This window comes from Panthera pardus, unplaced genomic scaffold (genome assembly GCF_024362965.1).
Source record: "Panthera pardus isolate Hobbes unplaced genomic scaffold, ASM2436296v1 HiC_scaffold_5, whole genome shotgun sequence".
Classification (NCBI taxonomy): domain Eukaryota; kingdom Metazoa; phylum Chordata; class Mammalia; order Carnivora; family Felidae; genus Panthera; species Panthera pardus.
This window is the reverse complement of record NW_026526980.1, coordinates 426-16,313: the sequence shown is the minus strand read 5'-3', so window position 1 is coordinate 16,313 and position 15,888 is coordinate 426. Positions and strand designations below refer to the sequence as shown.

Below are 15,888 nucleotides of genomic sequence, written 5' to 3'. Positions count from 1 at the left end.
AATGCAATTTTAGTAAAACTGATTGCTGCTCCCTACAACTGTTCATTTCTTAGCTTTCCCTCCACCTCCCCATCTTGTTCTGCCCACATTCCAGAACAGGGCCTTAACCATGATAAAGAGGCTTGAGCAGCAGGAAGGAGGAACCGAAGGGGCAATGGAAATTCCTGCTGGGTCATTAGTGGTCCCCAGCCACTGGCTGGATTTAGAACAACATACCTTTAAGTGTCAGGGTGGAAATAACACAAACACCATGGAGACAGTTCCCTTTTTGCAATTACTGGGACTAGCCACGCCACAAAATGGAAGGGTCATGCTCCCTGAACTCATTTTAGATTAGTTGTTTGAAACTTGGGTAACATCTCTTTGAGGGGAAAAGGGATTCTATGATGGGTTCCCAGGCTAGTTTATTCAACTGATACTATAATTGACCTCTTGGTCCCAGAGCCTGGAAACCAGAATCATTAAGGTCCAGGGAGGGGAAGTTTCCATGTCCATGGTGTCCTTTGCTTCCTCCTATCCCTCCTCCAAATCCTCCCAATGTCTCTGAGCCCCCAAGCTTCCCCAGATACTGGAATACTCCAGGTTTTGACAGCTGCCAGCCTTCCCTTTGGTCTCTTAGGGAAGCTGCTATCAACCCAGATTTTGGAGTAATGGGTAATCTGCTAGAACTAATCCACATACATGTGTGAATGACTAACAGTCCCTGAACCAGTGGCTCTGACATGTCAGTTGGCTAAGAAAATGCAAACTCGCAGATCCAACCCTAGATGTGTGGATTGAGCAAGGGCTAGATTGGAGAACAGAGAATTTGTGTTTTTTAACAGTAGTTCAACTGATTCTAATGTTGGTGGTATAGATACCATGGATAAATACTGGAACAGGTGAAGTGGCAGGCATTTATAATTCCATGGTGATTTGCTCTTTACTGGGCAGGAAGAGTCACACAGAACAGAATCCAGGATTTGCAGGTAAAAAAGATAAAGACAAAAGCAAGCTACTACCTGGGTGAATTATCTCTGTGCTTCCATTTCATCTGCTGTGATATGACATGGCTCAACCATGAGAAAACTTGGACACTACAACAAGGAGAGGATTTGTTGTAGATTTCAAAAAAGGAAAAGTTCTTGTCCATTTGGCCCCCATCTACCCATAACAAAGTACCCTCACTTGTGGTATTCAACCCCCCTCGTGACATACAGTATCACGGGGAGATTAAAAGCCCAGGTTGTAATGCTCAACACCTTAAGTCATTCAGTAAATGCACAGCAAACCCAATGAGATACCCCTGCATATCCACTCGGTTGACCATAATCAAAAAAAGGAAGAAACAAGTATTGGTGAGGATGCAGAGAATTCGGAACTCCTGGACATCACTAGTGGATATGTAAAATTGTACAGCCACTATGGAAAATGGTTTGGCAGTTCCTCAAAAAGTTAAACATAGAGTCACCATATGACCCACCAATTCTACTCTGAAGTATATACCCAAAAGAATTGAAAGCAGGGACTCAAACAGATACTTATATATGAATGTTCATAGCAGCATTATTCGCAGTAGCCAAACAACCTAGAAACAACCTAAATGTCCACTAATAGATGGATAAACACATTCTGGTCTATTCATACAACAGAATATTATTCAGCCATTAAAAGGAATGAAGTACAGATATATGCTACAACATGGATGAACCCGGAAAACATGAGACTAAGTAAAAGAAACCAGACACAAAAAGTCACATATTGTGAGATTTCACTTCTATGAAATGTCCAGAATACCTAAATTTATAGAGACAGAAAGCAGATTAACGGCCAGTAGCAGGTAGGGGAATGGAGAACTGGGGAGTGACTGCTAATGGGTACAGTCTCCTTTTGCAGTGATGAAAATACCTTGGGACTAGAAAGAGGTGATTATTGCACAACATTGTGACTATAATAAGTGCCACTGAATTGTACACTTTAAAATGTTAATGGTTATTTTTATGTTTTGCAAATTTTACCTACTAAAAAAAAAGCGGGGTGTAACCAAACCTCCTGGGTTCAAAGCCCAGTACTGCTACATGATCTTGAGCAAACTCTGTGCCTGATTCCTGTAAAGTGGAAAATCTCTAAAGGCAGGACAATAAATATGTGCCACGATTTCATCACACAAACCCTACCCACTATTATTCAGGCAAACCAAGGCCAGGCAGGTTAGGGGCTTGTTCAAGTTCACATAACAGGTTCAGAAGTTAACTCAGAGCTGGTACCCAGCTCTTTTTGGACTCTAAGTCCATGCTCTTCCCCTGTTGACCATCCAATTTGATCCCTCACCAGGAACCTTGATACCAAGACCCCAGTCCCTGACAGCAGTGCAACTTTTTTCCAGTGATTCCAAGCATGGTGTACCTACAAAGCAGAAATGATAAAGCAACAAGTATTTTTGCTTCTTCCCAGCTGAAAGCCTTGGCCATCCTAAGAGGACTTTACCCACCAGGAGCTTGGCTACGACTGAGCCAGTGGAGAATTTTCCCCTCTCGATTCCCGTGACCATCAAGTTCTAGTCACAGAATGTCCTGTCTTGATTTACCTTGAAAATAGGAGAAATCATCACTATCTTATTGCAATCAGTAGGGTCACCCAGAGGAATCTCCTCCAGAATGTGGGGGAGTGGACACTCAGCTGTTCCCTGGGTCTTTTGGTTAAGTCTTTAGACTACTCCCCAGTATGCACTCTCCTTTTCCCCAGTACAGTGTAAGACCACAGGTACTTTCTATATCTGGTTCAATTCTTATGTTTTCAAGAATAATCTAGCTTACTCACATTCCCCAAAATCCACTTTCCTTCTTTAAGTAGAGAGAAATAAGTCTATACCCATCTATGTCTAGAAATCTTTCTTGATTCCATTGTTTTCCTCAAACAGCACAGCCAATGGGAGTCCTAGGAAAAACCCTAGGATATTTGCCAAGAATTGGGCCCACTGGATATTCAATATTGAATCAGACCATCACAAGCAGAAGATAAGGAATATCACCCCACAGGATATATCCAAATCCCAGGCTCTTGCCTTCTGGACACAGAATAACCTAAGTAACCTGGCCTCCCGAAGCCTTCCCTCCTCGCCCATCAGTTTCCACAGCCCACCCCAGCTTCCTCCAGGACTGTTCCAGGCAACAGATCCAATCTGGCAGGTGTGAGATTCTATTAGCCCTTTCATTATGGCTACCAATGTTTGCACCTCCAGAAAACCAAATCTAAAGCCCCAGGGTGGCCACCCAGAGTGACAGTCCCCCAGAAGAAGTAGGCCAACCAGAAGGATATTGGAGGAGGTCTTAAGATCACTTTGACACCGCTGGCAGTATCCATTCATAGAACTTATCAGTACCTTCCCTCCTTCATTCCCAAGGTCGCTGGATTGAAGATCATGGAGTCATTCACAACATGATGTTTAACACAGAGACACACTGGAAGTACTCCTTCAAGACCACACAGAATAAGACTGAATGGTGGGACAATGGTGTTCTCCCCCTCTGGATCACAGCCCAGAGACAGGTACTTTCAGAAACCCTGGGTTGGCTTCCAGGGACATTGCATCACATTCCTAAGCATGTGGGACGGGGGTTAGAAGCTATGACCTCGAGTAAGTGACTTAACTTCTCTAAGCATGTTTCCCTAAATGTGTAATGGGAATAATGATGATGTGCTTATTTAATAGATTTTACATAAGTATTAATTGAAATATGCATTTAGCCATTATTGATGGATAAGTCTCTACAAGGGCAGAGTCTGGCTTAATCACAATTGTACCTCCAGGGCTCACCATAGGGCTCTGTCACATTTTTTTAACCCAGTAGCACTTTCATAAATGTCTGTTTATACACTTGTCTCAGACTTAAGCATAAAAGCCCTTAGGAATGAAGTTGACCATTTAATGAATCTTCAGACCACGGAAAGTTCTTAAGAGAACATTCACTTGAAAGGATTCTGGTAGCCATTTATTATTGCTTCAAAAAGGCAGAAATCAGAACTCTGTGTTTAAGTCCTAGCCCAAAACCTTTTGTCAGCTTTGTGTTTTCTTAATAAGCTTCCACAGTCATCACTTCAGAGTAGGACCTCCTCCTTGTCTTCCCCAAGACACCAATCTTTGCTCCAAAGATCCCCTTGGCACTGGCGCTTCACCTCTATGCTCCAAGGTACACTGGGTGTGTCATGTTGCAAGATGGTGCCATTGCAGCTCAGAATGCAGGCTGTGGACTTGGACACCTGGAGCAGGATCCAGCCAGCTCCACCCTTCTCCAGCTGCATGACCTTGGGCAACAACCTCCTCTGGGTGTGTGATTTGCCCCACCCATAAAATGAAAACTGTCAGAGTCCCTGCTTCTTAAGCCCATTGGGAGGGTGAACTGAGATAATGCACATGTCTTGAAAACTAAATGTTCAAAAACTATTAGTCATTAAAGGAAGCTGAATCATCTTAGCACTTCAGCTGGTCACTACAGCTCTAAACCAGAACTAACCAAAGGAACTTTCTTTGATTATGGACATGTTCTACTGTGTACTTTCCAAAATGGAAGCCACCAGCCATGTGTGCTTATTGAGCCCTTGAAATGTGGCTAGTGAGACTGAGGAACCAACTTTTTAACTGCATTTGATTTTAATTAATTTCTACTTAAATCTAAATACCACATGTGGCTAAGGGCTACCATATTGGACAATGTAGCTTCTAGATGAATCACAGGGAGTTGTCAATGACTCTACCCTAGCTTCATTTTTTCCCCCTAACTGTTGGGCTCTAGATTCCTTCCTCTTCTGTCACATTTTTTAAAAGTTTTTTAACATTTATTTAGTGTTCAGAAACAAGAGAGACAGCATGAGCATGGGAGGGGCAGAGAGAAGGGGAGACACAGAATCCGAAGCAGGCTCCAGGCTCTGAGCTACCAGCACAGAGCCCGACGCAGGGCTTGAACTCACAAACTGCGAGATAATGACCTGAGCTGAAGTCAGACGCTTAACCAACTGAGCCACCCAGGTGCCCCTTCTGTCACATTTTTTAACTTTGAGGCAGAGACCACCATGCAAATAAATTCTGTCCTTCCAAGAAAATAAGATTCATAACACTACATGTCTAATACTGATTTAAGTGCTTTACATTTATTAATTTATAACAGCTCTTAGGTGGGTGCTACAATTATGTCCACTTAACAGATGAGTAAACTGTTAAACAGAGCAGTGCCATAACTTCTTAAAGTCACAAAGCTTGCAAAAGGCAAAGCTGAGATTTGAATTCACTCAGGGTTCAGCAACTCTTAACTCTTAACCATAACAGAATATTATTTCCTTGGCCAAAACATTTAGTCATGGATCTGATAGTGAATCTTACTGCTAGGGAGATCTGGGCAGTCTTCATTAATTCACTATTCAACTTGCTATGATATTTGTTCATTGGCATGAGGGTTCTTGTAGCATTCTTTCCTGTAGTTTTTCTTATTCACAGTTCTTGTCTCATTGCCATTTATTTTCAGGACTTTGTTTCCTTCTGCTCAACTCATAATCAGAGTGTTCTTCCTCTTTGCTGAATTCATAAGTGGTTATGCAGAAAAAGATCTGGTTCAGGGCCAGGCGACTGAAAACACGCCATTCATTTAGCAAGTGAAAGTCAAGTTGGTGCATCTCTCATTCTACCACTGATATCTCCTGCCATGGGACAGAGCCATTGCCCAGCAGCCTGAAGAGATAGCAGGAAAACCACTGCATTCAAGGCAGACCTGTGGCCCCAGGTCAGCTTCCCAGTAACAGGATTCCAACTGGCCCTAAATGTCATTCAGGAACCCATATGTTTTGCCAGGCAGGGCTATGGGGGGGGGGGGTGGCCTGGCCTGTATCCATCACTGGGAAAATCCATCGTTCTCCTGAGTCTCTTCCAGGCAGGCTTTGTGGAGATTGATGCATTCACCTTTAATAGGACTAAAATGTTTTCCTTCCATGACACTAACGCTGCCAGAGTTCATCAAGATACACAAGCATTGACATGCCTTACACATGATGCCTAAAAGATGGGATTCCTGGCCACCTTTGCGTCCATTAATCATGGTCCATGAGCATATCCACACTCCAGCAGGACTTCACTAATGGTCAGGGTATGAACAGAGAAGCTCCATTTAGAGCAAGCTCATATTTTAAATGAACATACCTGATAACTGAACATGATTAATGGCTGAGGTGGTTCACCATGTTCAGAAGTCCTAATCCTCAGAGAAAGGCAGACAGCCATGACTGTAAGATCCAAGAGAACCATAAAAACCTAGGGGCACGTTTCACCTCTCTATGGAGGAGCTATAGAGTGTATTAAGGAGTGAAATGGCAGAGGATGATCCGAGTGAGATCCCCATGGCTGCCAAGAGTCTGTATCAGGACCATGGTAGGCTATTACCAGGAGGGGATTCAGAGAGACCATGGGGAGTTTAGCTATGGTTTTCAATGTAAGCCAAGTCTCCTAGACAATAGCTTCCAAACTTGGAAGAGCTGTGAGCAAGATGGTGCCAGGTACTTCTGCCTAGAGTGTTAATAACAGAATAATTCATCCCAATATTGGCCCAAACCATGTTTTTATAATGCATCATAAAGGCTCTAAGAATAATAATCTGACCTCCAAAAGGGTGTGGGATGGGGAGAAAATAGAATCTTGGCCGTCTGGCTCCTTCTGTTCAGTGACTCCTCTGGAGCACAGAAAACCAATGAAAACGCTCAGACTTCTGAATTTCACATACATACAGTCCATCTCTTTCCACCCAGTCACTCCCTAGAAGGAGGAACTAACTCCTTTCCCTAAACCACACACACTTCCCACCAAAGCACAACCATGAGAAAATGTTCAAGGGCCTTCCTAAAACATGTGCACCTTGTGACATTCACTCTGTCACTTAAAGGAAGAAATAAAACAAAATACAAAACCAAACTGAAACTTCTGCTCTAATGATTTGTTCTGAAGAGTTTGGTGGGATCTGTACAAGGATTTTTCCCATAGTAAGTACCAACTCTTGTTTTAAAAAAGCAACTTAAGAATAATAGCCACATTGATGCAAAACTACACTAAGGGAGAATAATGAACCTAATAAAACCAGCGATTTTCCAATTGCTATTGCTACTGGAAACACTGATTATGCTAATTAAAGGGTAGAATAGTAAATACCCACTCTTTTGCATCCAATTAAGTGCTCAGATTATTTCTCAGAAGTATTTGTTGAAAATAGCACTTTTGATTATCACGGGTCCCAAATAAACAGAGTCGTGTGTGTGTGTGTTTGTATGTGTGTGTGTGTGTGTGTGCACACACTCAAATACACATTTATCTCTGGAGCTCTTTTCATGGAGTAGTGTAACTCTTAATATTCCTATGGGACCAAGTAAAAAAAAAATCATACAGCTTGGGATATCTTTAAAGAAAGTGTATGTTGAGAACGCAGCACAAGAAAACAATTTCAAGTTGGGAACATGTGAGATTTAACACACAAACATCAAGAACACAAATGGATGGGCAAGGCTGCCTAAGTCCCTCATAAAGTCAATGTCAGCTTATTCTAGATAATAAAATAGCCAAACTATGTTGTACAAAACGTTGAAAGTTTTATCCTTCCAGCCAATTCCATACTTCAGAGCAAAGTCAATTTATATGTAAGTTAAACAAAGTACCATCGCTAAAAACTGAGAATTATGAGTAATGCCAATCAGAAATGCAATAAATAAATATTAGAGGATTTGCAAGTTAAAGCAACCATATAAATTCTATTATCAGAAATGAAAATGTGTTGCCTGAGGAGATTACAAATAAGATGCTAGAACCCAAAAAAGGAAGAGCTTCTGTAACTATTTCCATAAGTTAATCAGGAGTGAGAATAGGATGGGTTTTGCACCGACTAAAGGAGATGCAATTCATACATTCATTCAACATGCGTTTAACCAACAATTACCACCTACACTGAACCAGGCCTATTCTAGGTCCCAGGAAAAGAGTGGTCAACAAAATCAACATGGCCCCTGATCTCCTGGAACTCCCATTCTAAGGGAGGGAAATAGATAGTAAACAAGTAAACAAAGTAAGATAATTTCAGACTGAGTAAAGTGTTTTATAGAAAAGAAAACTAAATCACAGAAAATGAATGCTGGAGGGCAGAGGGCACAATATTTCACCTATAACTATGGATAGCAGAGCTTCTGGAGCCTTGCGAAGAATTTAGTATTAAGAATTCTGCCTTTTTTTTTTTTTTTTTAAGTAGGCTGCACACCCAGCATGGAGGGAGTCCAATGCAGGCCTTGATCTTATGACCCTGAGATCAAGACCTGAGCTGAGATCAAGAGTCAGACACTTAACTGACTAAGCCACCCAGGCACACCTTAAGACTTCTGTCTTACTTCAAATTTCCTAAAAGTAGAGCTTGAGGCAGGGGTTTAGTGCATGTGAGGCATTGAGGGAGAGTTCTCAGGAGATGGGAGTAAGGGAAACTGACAGGGCAGGGTTTGAAAGATAAATGGTCCCCAAAGTTGGATACCAGCTTCAGCATGATCCCACAGGGAGCTCTGGCGCATGAATTACACCCCCATGTTATCCCAGCCTGAAGCAAGTAAGCTGGTCTTTTGTCCTCCCATTAGTCAATTCCTGGCCATAGGTAGCTGGGAGTGAAGGAGCAGTATGGAACAACTTTCCAGGTGAGGCAAGATTTGGCCACTTGGCTAAAGGTAATTTTCCAGAACATGGAGCAGCTGAAGTGAATGTGAGTTCACTGGCCCAGTAAGGGGATCTGGGTAGAAAAACAACAGCATCTCCTACAACTTCCAAATTGCTTTCTTGTTTCTCTCTCTTAAACAGTATATAGGAAGTTTTCATTACTCTCTATTTATACTCTTCTGTTCATTTGTTAATCAAACAGCCACAACCCAGGTGCCATTATCCCCAAAGTATTCCTGGTCATTTATTCTCCATACCAAATCAGCACAGTTACACCAATCTTGGTTCTACTAAAACCAATAAATCTTTTGTGTTTTTCAAAACATTCAAACCTTGGGTGACACAGCAAGTGCCACAATACAGCCTTCAAGTTAATAGCTTTGCTGAGGCAAAGGAAAATACTTGCTCCCCAAATACACAAGTCATTCATTCATTGAACCAAAAATCTATTGAGCCCCTACTATGTGCCATGTCCTGGTTGAGTAGATGCTTTCCAACAACAGGACTTATTTAGTGAGATGTGTTCATCTTGTTGTGAACTCATTAAAGAGCATATATAATTTTTTTTTCCTAACAATTTTCCCAAACTTTGTCAACAGCCACCTTTCTACTGGGGAGATCACTTAAGAATATTTCATAACTTTGCAATCACATGCGTTGTTAAAACAATATATTGAATTATTTCTGGTTCAAAGCTTTCCTCAGCCCTTACTTCTCCTCCCCAGAAGTCCCAAGATCAAATCTCATTGGCTCTGACTGGGACATGGGCCCACGTCTGAACCAACTGCTGTGGCCAATGGATACAGTGTCCTCTAACTGGCCAGGCCACAGCCACATCCCACTTCTGGAGCATGATGTGGAACCAATACATCCCAAACCAGCCATGAAGCAAGGGCAGAGAGGAGAGCCTCTAGGGGAAGTCAGCGCTCTCTGAACCAGCAGAAGGATATTGGGTGCTAGGCAGGCAAACTGTCCACTATACAATTCAGCGAAGGCTTTATGGTGATTTGCTATACCTGGAGGCAAAGAAAAGACTGCCTAGCACATGCCAAAACACAATACCCCACACTTTACCTTAAAGTTATCTGGCTTAATCCTCACAAAAATACCATCAACTTTTTGGCATTTTACATATAGAAACCCTGAAGCATAAGAAGTTAAAGAACACACTCACCATCAGCAACTTTTTCCTCCATTCCAAGGGACTTTTTTTTTTTCATTTTGCCATCTCTAAAGTTGGAGTGCATCTTAAAATCAGTGGAGTGTCATGGTTTAACTGGCAGCATTTTTCTTCCAGTAGCACATAAAATAATAACATGTCTTGCAACTAACAGTGTTTTAGATTTGATGAGATCCTGGTGAAGCCATGAAGCCTGGTGAAGCCAACCCCATCTGACTCCAAAGCTCCAAAGGGACTAGGGCAGAGATGTCAACAAGTCAGGCTTTGCTTATTTTATAAAAGATATAAGATACAGCCCTGATAGAATTTTCTTCTTGTACTTGCAGGGGAGGAAGACAGCATCATTCCACTATCCTGGGGGAGGTGCAAAGTACAAAGGGGAGGCTGTCCAGCGGTCCCTGGTGGAGTCTTACACTCACCCAGACAGCAATGAGACAGAGTGGAGGGAGAACATCGATATTGTCATGAACTGGTTCACTAAGGAAGACTTTGATTTTGTGACTCTGTACTATGGAGAGCCAGATAACGTGGGTCACAAATTTGGGCCTGAGACGGAGAACAGAAGGGTGATGATTCAGCAAATTGACAGAACCATCGGGTACCTGGTGGAAGCCATTAAGAGGCACAGCTTGACCAAGCACCTCAATGTCATCATCACATCAGACCATGGCATGACCACAGTAAAAAAGAGGCCCAATGTCACTGAGATCCTCTTGACAAACTACATCAAGTTCAAGGACTTGGTCAAGTTTGATATCGTGGACTATGGTGGCTTTGGGATGATCCTGCCCAAACCAGGGAAAGAGGAAGCTGTTTACCAAGCACTGAAGAATGCACATCCTCACCTCAATGTGTACAAGAAGGAGGAATTCCCAGAACGCTTCCATTTTGCTAAACACAAGCGGGTGCTGCCAATTGTGATGTACGCTGACTCTGGTTATAACATCAATGGGGTGAGTCGATTCTAAAATGAATGAAGTCATCTTGGATCTGGGAGACAGCCTCTAGAGAGAAACGATTCTGAAAAAAAATTAAAACAAGTTGTAACCCATTGTTAGTTCTAAGTGTTCCCCACCCTCACCCCATGTCTCACCCAACCAACCCTGTCCCATGTTACTGCTATGCAGTTATAATGACAAACATCCCCGACCAAAGCTCTGTCCAGCACTGTACTAAAAATTTAACATAAGTTGTTTCATTTTTGTCTTCCCATCAACCCAAAGATAGATACTCTTATCTCCCTTGTTTTATTTAATAAGGAATAAGCCAAAGATAGAGAGAAGTGATTCAGGATTAGAAGTAAGTATAAGGTTAATGTTTGAATCCAAGCCTGTGTGCTTGCTTGATCATTATGCACAGATCACCAGTAGATTCACCAAAAATAACCATGTGCTGGTTCCCCTTTACACATATCAAGGAGAAGGAGGAGGGGAAGGGGAAGGAGAGGGACAGGGAGGTAGAGGGAGAAGGAGAGGGAGGGAGAGGGGAAGGAGGAGGGTGATGGGAAGGAGAAAGAGAAGGAGGAGGAGGAGGAGGAGGAGGAGGGGAGGGAGAGGAGAAGAAGGAGAAGCCCTGTTCATACACACACACACACACACACACACACACACACACATTATACACAAATGGTCACAACAGCATTATTCATAAAAATCAAAAAGTGAAAACAAACCAATTGCCCATCAACTGGTGAATGAATAAACAAAATATGATATAACCATACAATGGAATATTATGTTGCCATTAAAAGGAACAAGGTACTGATACATGCTACAACTTGAATGAACCTTGAGAACACTATATTTACTGAAAGAAAGTAGATACGAAAGACTTTGTATGATTCTATTTATTTTTTATTTTATTTTTTTTTTCAACGTTTATTTATTTTTGGGACAGAGAGAGACAGAGCATGAACGGGGGAGGGACAGAGAGAGAGGGAGACACAGAATCGGAAACAGGCTCCAGGCTCTGAGCCATCAGCCCAGAGCCTGACGCGGGGCTCGAACTCACGGACCGTGAGATCGTGACCTGGCTGAAGTCGGACGCTTAACCGACTGCGCCACCCAGGCGCCCCTGTATGATTCTATTTAAATGAAATGTTCAGCACAAGCAAATCTATAGAAACAGAACACAGATTGGTGATTGTCGGATGGGGAAGGGGGAGAGATGTTGGGAAGAAATGGGGAGTGACTCCTGAAGGGTACAGGGTTTCTTTTTGGGGTGATGAAAATTGATTGTGGTGATAGTTGCACACCTCTGTGAAACAAAATTTAAAATCATTGAATTGTACACTTTAAATGGGTACATTATATGGTAATTATACAAATTATATCTCAAGAAAGCAGTTATGAAAAAATAAGCAAGCCTAAAGAAGAAAATACCAAAATCAACACTAATTGTGAGATAGATTTAAGGTGGTCTGTTTTTTGTTAACTATCAACCAATAATTCACGACAGAACAAAATGTAAGTGATGTTTAAACACTGCATGACAGAAGACCATCCCAGAAATAGTTTGAAGAAGATTTGTCCTAGGCTATGGACATGAGCCAAACATTATATTTGCAATCTGTTCAGAGTATAATAGGTATAGGAAAATTCATAAGGTTATTGTTTAGCATTGGTGGAAATAGTCACAGTAAAATGCAACAATTACTTGATATTTTGCAATCCCTCACATGACCCAGAACACTGAGGATGCATGCCCAAAGCTAAGTTCTTGCCAAGGAGAAATTCCATAGCCACTGGCCTCTTTCTAAACCTGGTTCATGATGTAACAAGTTGAGAGTGATGTGAAGGAATTTAATGCAATAGTCACATTCCCAACATAACCAACCAGGTTTGAGGGAATAGGGAAACTTCTGAACCGACCATTAGAAAATCCTTTGGGTCTCAGTGCCTCTCACTGAGTACACTTCTCAGATCCCCATCCACCTGCCTGACTTAATGTGAAGTGGGTGTTAGTCTTCTCTCTTCAGGATTAAGGAACTTGCAAAGCACAGGAGGCTATCACCAGAGGCACTATGTTTCAGCTTATTATTGTCAGTATTACCTTCTTGCTGTGTCTAATGGGTATACTTTCTTTATTCTCTTTCTTAAAGATCTTTCATTCCTTGCTCTTCCCTTTGGCACTGCAGAGCAGTGTCCTTCCTTGTCATTTAAATTTTCAAAGGTTTCATGGATCTGACAAGCATGACAATAACTAAGGGACAGTTTTCTTTCAGGGGATTGGAGCCTAAAATGGCTTTTTTATTATTATTATTTTTCAGCAACTAATAATATATTTCAACAAAGGAGATCATGGCTTTGATAATGTCTACATGGACATGAAGACCATATTCAGAGCTTTTGGGCCAGATTTCAAAAAGAATCACCTAGCTGAGCCTTTTGACAGCATCCACATCTACCCACTCATGTGTAAGCTCCTGGGGGTTACCCCTGAACCCCATAACGGCTCCCTGGCAGTCACCCAGGAAATGCTTGTGCAACATGAGCACAATGAGCAGCAGCCAGGTGAGATACAAGAGCAACCACCAGAAAACTGGCAGTCTGATCTATTCTGTCCTGAGATACAAACGAATGAAAAAGAGGTTGGGCGGGGGAGTGAGGGGGCCACTGGTAGAATCGAGCAGAATAATCCTGTTTGTCCAACAGCTTCAGCATCTGCAGGGCATGATAGCAGCAGCTCTTAAACAGGTAGCAAAGGAAACAGGGAATCCCTCCACGTGCTGGTGACATTTCATACAGTGCCTCTGGGGCCAAAGGAAGGCTCTCCGTAGACAGTCAAGCAATAATCCTTCTGATCCTTAGAAATCACATGCAATCTGCCCCCTGACGTCCCTTGTAGTACAGAAAAGCAGTCTTCCTTCAGCAACTCAGCCTTTGCTAGTGCCTGGAAGAAAGCTGCTCACAGTGGAGGAAACCTTACCATTCCACTCATTGCTGAAAAAAGAAGGAAGGAGGTGTTTCTGTAAATGGGGTTGCTAATTCTTAAGACTTCAAAACCTTAAACCAGGGTGATATAAAGGAAGAATGGTATAGTCTCTAAGAATGCAGTTGTTTGCAACCAGTGGCCAGCTTTTCTTCTGCCAGGAGAGACTTAGATGCTGTTCAGTGATTTATCACACTTAAAGCAACTACATTCAATCAAAACAGAGTATAAAGGACACACTTTTCCCTTCTTCTAAGCCACTGCACACGATTTTCTTGTGAACTTACAGGATGCAGGCCATTTTGTAGGAAACTACTTAAATGAATGACCAACTCGGGAAATTATTGGGATTTTTTTTTTAAGTTTTAGAGTTTTGCTATAACTATTTGGCTACCCCCGTCTCATAGCCCATTGGGAACCTGGGGTAAGGTGTCTGACTGCTGTCAGTTATTGATAAGCAGGATGTCCCACCAACTGATTTTCAGCAAATTGGCTTTTAGCAAATTGGTCACTTGGCAAAGTGGTCATTAGGCAAATGGGTCATTTGGCGAATAGGTCATTTAGTAAATCGCCTTTCAACGACTTGCCCTATGAGGTTTCTCTACAGTGAACACTTTCTTGGGTTAAATGTACATTTCATTTCCATAATTAATATTCACCAGAGCTTGGATGAAAAACTTCCCAGAGACCCAGGAGCAGCAAGAACAGCCTCTTAATAATCAGACAATTAAAAAACCATCTTATATTTTAGCAGGAGCAGAGACACAGAAGACATTCCCTCTCCAGAAGATAGCATTTGGCCTCGGGATTGTGACAGGAGTTCTTGCAGTTCTGTGTGTTGCTAGTGTGACATACACAGTCATTCGTCGGAAAAAGAAGTGAGTATTCTTTGGGTTTCCCAGGGTTTATCAGTGTACATTATAATAATCCACTTCAACCATTTCCTGCATGCCAGAGGGGGTCCAGCACTTTGAGAACCCAGCAACCAGAGCCAGGTTCATGACTTGTAAAGTGAGCAGTCACTCAAGGCCCAGGGCTCAAAAGAGCCCTCAACTTGGTTTAATAATCTACTAGTCTGTCACCATTTCAGAATTCTTGATTTTTTATTTATTTTATTTGAGAGAGAGGGAGAGAGATAGACAGAGAGTCCCAAGCAGGCTCCATGTTCAGCACAGAGCCCAATTCAGGGCTCATTCTCACAATCCTGGGATCATGACCTGAGCCAGAATCAAAAGTCAGAAACTCAACCGACTAAACAACCCAGGCGCCCCAGAATTCTTGATTTTTTTTAACAAAGACCCTGCATTTTCATTTTGTACTGGGCCTCCAAAATTAAATACCAGTTGCATTAGTTTTCCACAGCTGCCACAACAAAGTACAACAACGTACCTGGCTTAAAAGAACAGGTACTTATTGTCTCACAGACCTGGAGGGGAAAGTCCAAAATTAAGATGTTAGAAGGTCAAAGCTGCCTCCAAAATTTGTATGGGAGAATCCTTCCTTGCCTCTCTAGCTTCTGGTAGTTGCTGGCAATCATTCGTATTCCTTGGTTTATAGATGCATCATTCCAGTCTCTGCCTCCATCATCACATGGCCATCTTCGCCGTGTGTCTCTGCCTTTACATGGTGTTCTCTTCTCTGGTGTCCATGACACCACTCATGGGATTTAGGGCCCTCTGTACTCCAGGATTACCTCACCTTAATTATATCTGCAAAGAGTCTATTTCCAAATAAGGTCACCAATACCATAAGGTCCTAAGTACCAGGGGTCAGGACTTCCAACATATTCTCTGGAGGGACACAATCCAACCCATAACACTGGTTCTGCCACCAACTAAAGCAGTACAGAGCCCTGGTGCACCTCTTTCTATATCTCAATAGTTATATCATTAGACTGAGCCTCCCATATTCCTTATTATACCCAACCCTGACCATTCTTCTGCTTTAACACAGCTCCTGTCTCAATAGAATGGAGGCCTCCTGAACACTATAAACAGCCTAAGGGAAGTCAGAACTTTACTTAACCTTAACTCCATTACAAAGCCCACATTTAATGTAATTTATATTTGAACTATAAAAA

The 15,888-nt window shown here is 42.2% G+C and overlaps 1 protein-coding gene across 1 annotated transcript in view; it reads left to right on the top strand.

Annotated features, from left to right (window-relative positions):
* Positions 1–14,705, top strand: part of LOC109278290 (ectonucleotide pyrophosphatase/phosphodiesterase family member 7-like) — a 29,089-nt gene extending 14,384 nt beyond the window's left edge. The window contains exons 2-5 of the mRNA XM_053894496.1: positions 3,383–3,528; positions 10,205–10,831; positions 13,147–13,390; positions 14,560–14,705. Of these exons, the coding sequence (XP_053750471.1) occupies positions 3,383–3,528; positions 10,205–10,831; positions 13,147–13,390; positions 14,560–14,690 (1,148 nt within the window). The 3' untranslated portion in view covers positions 14,691–14,705. The remainder of the gene's footprint in view (positions 1–3,382; positions 3,529–10,204; positions 10,832–13,146; positions 13,391–14,559) is intronic.
* Positions 14,706–15,888: the final 1,183 nt, after the last annotated feature.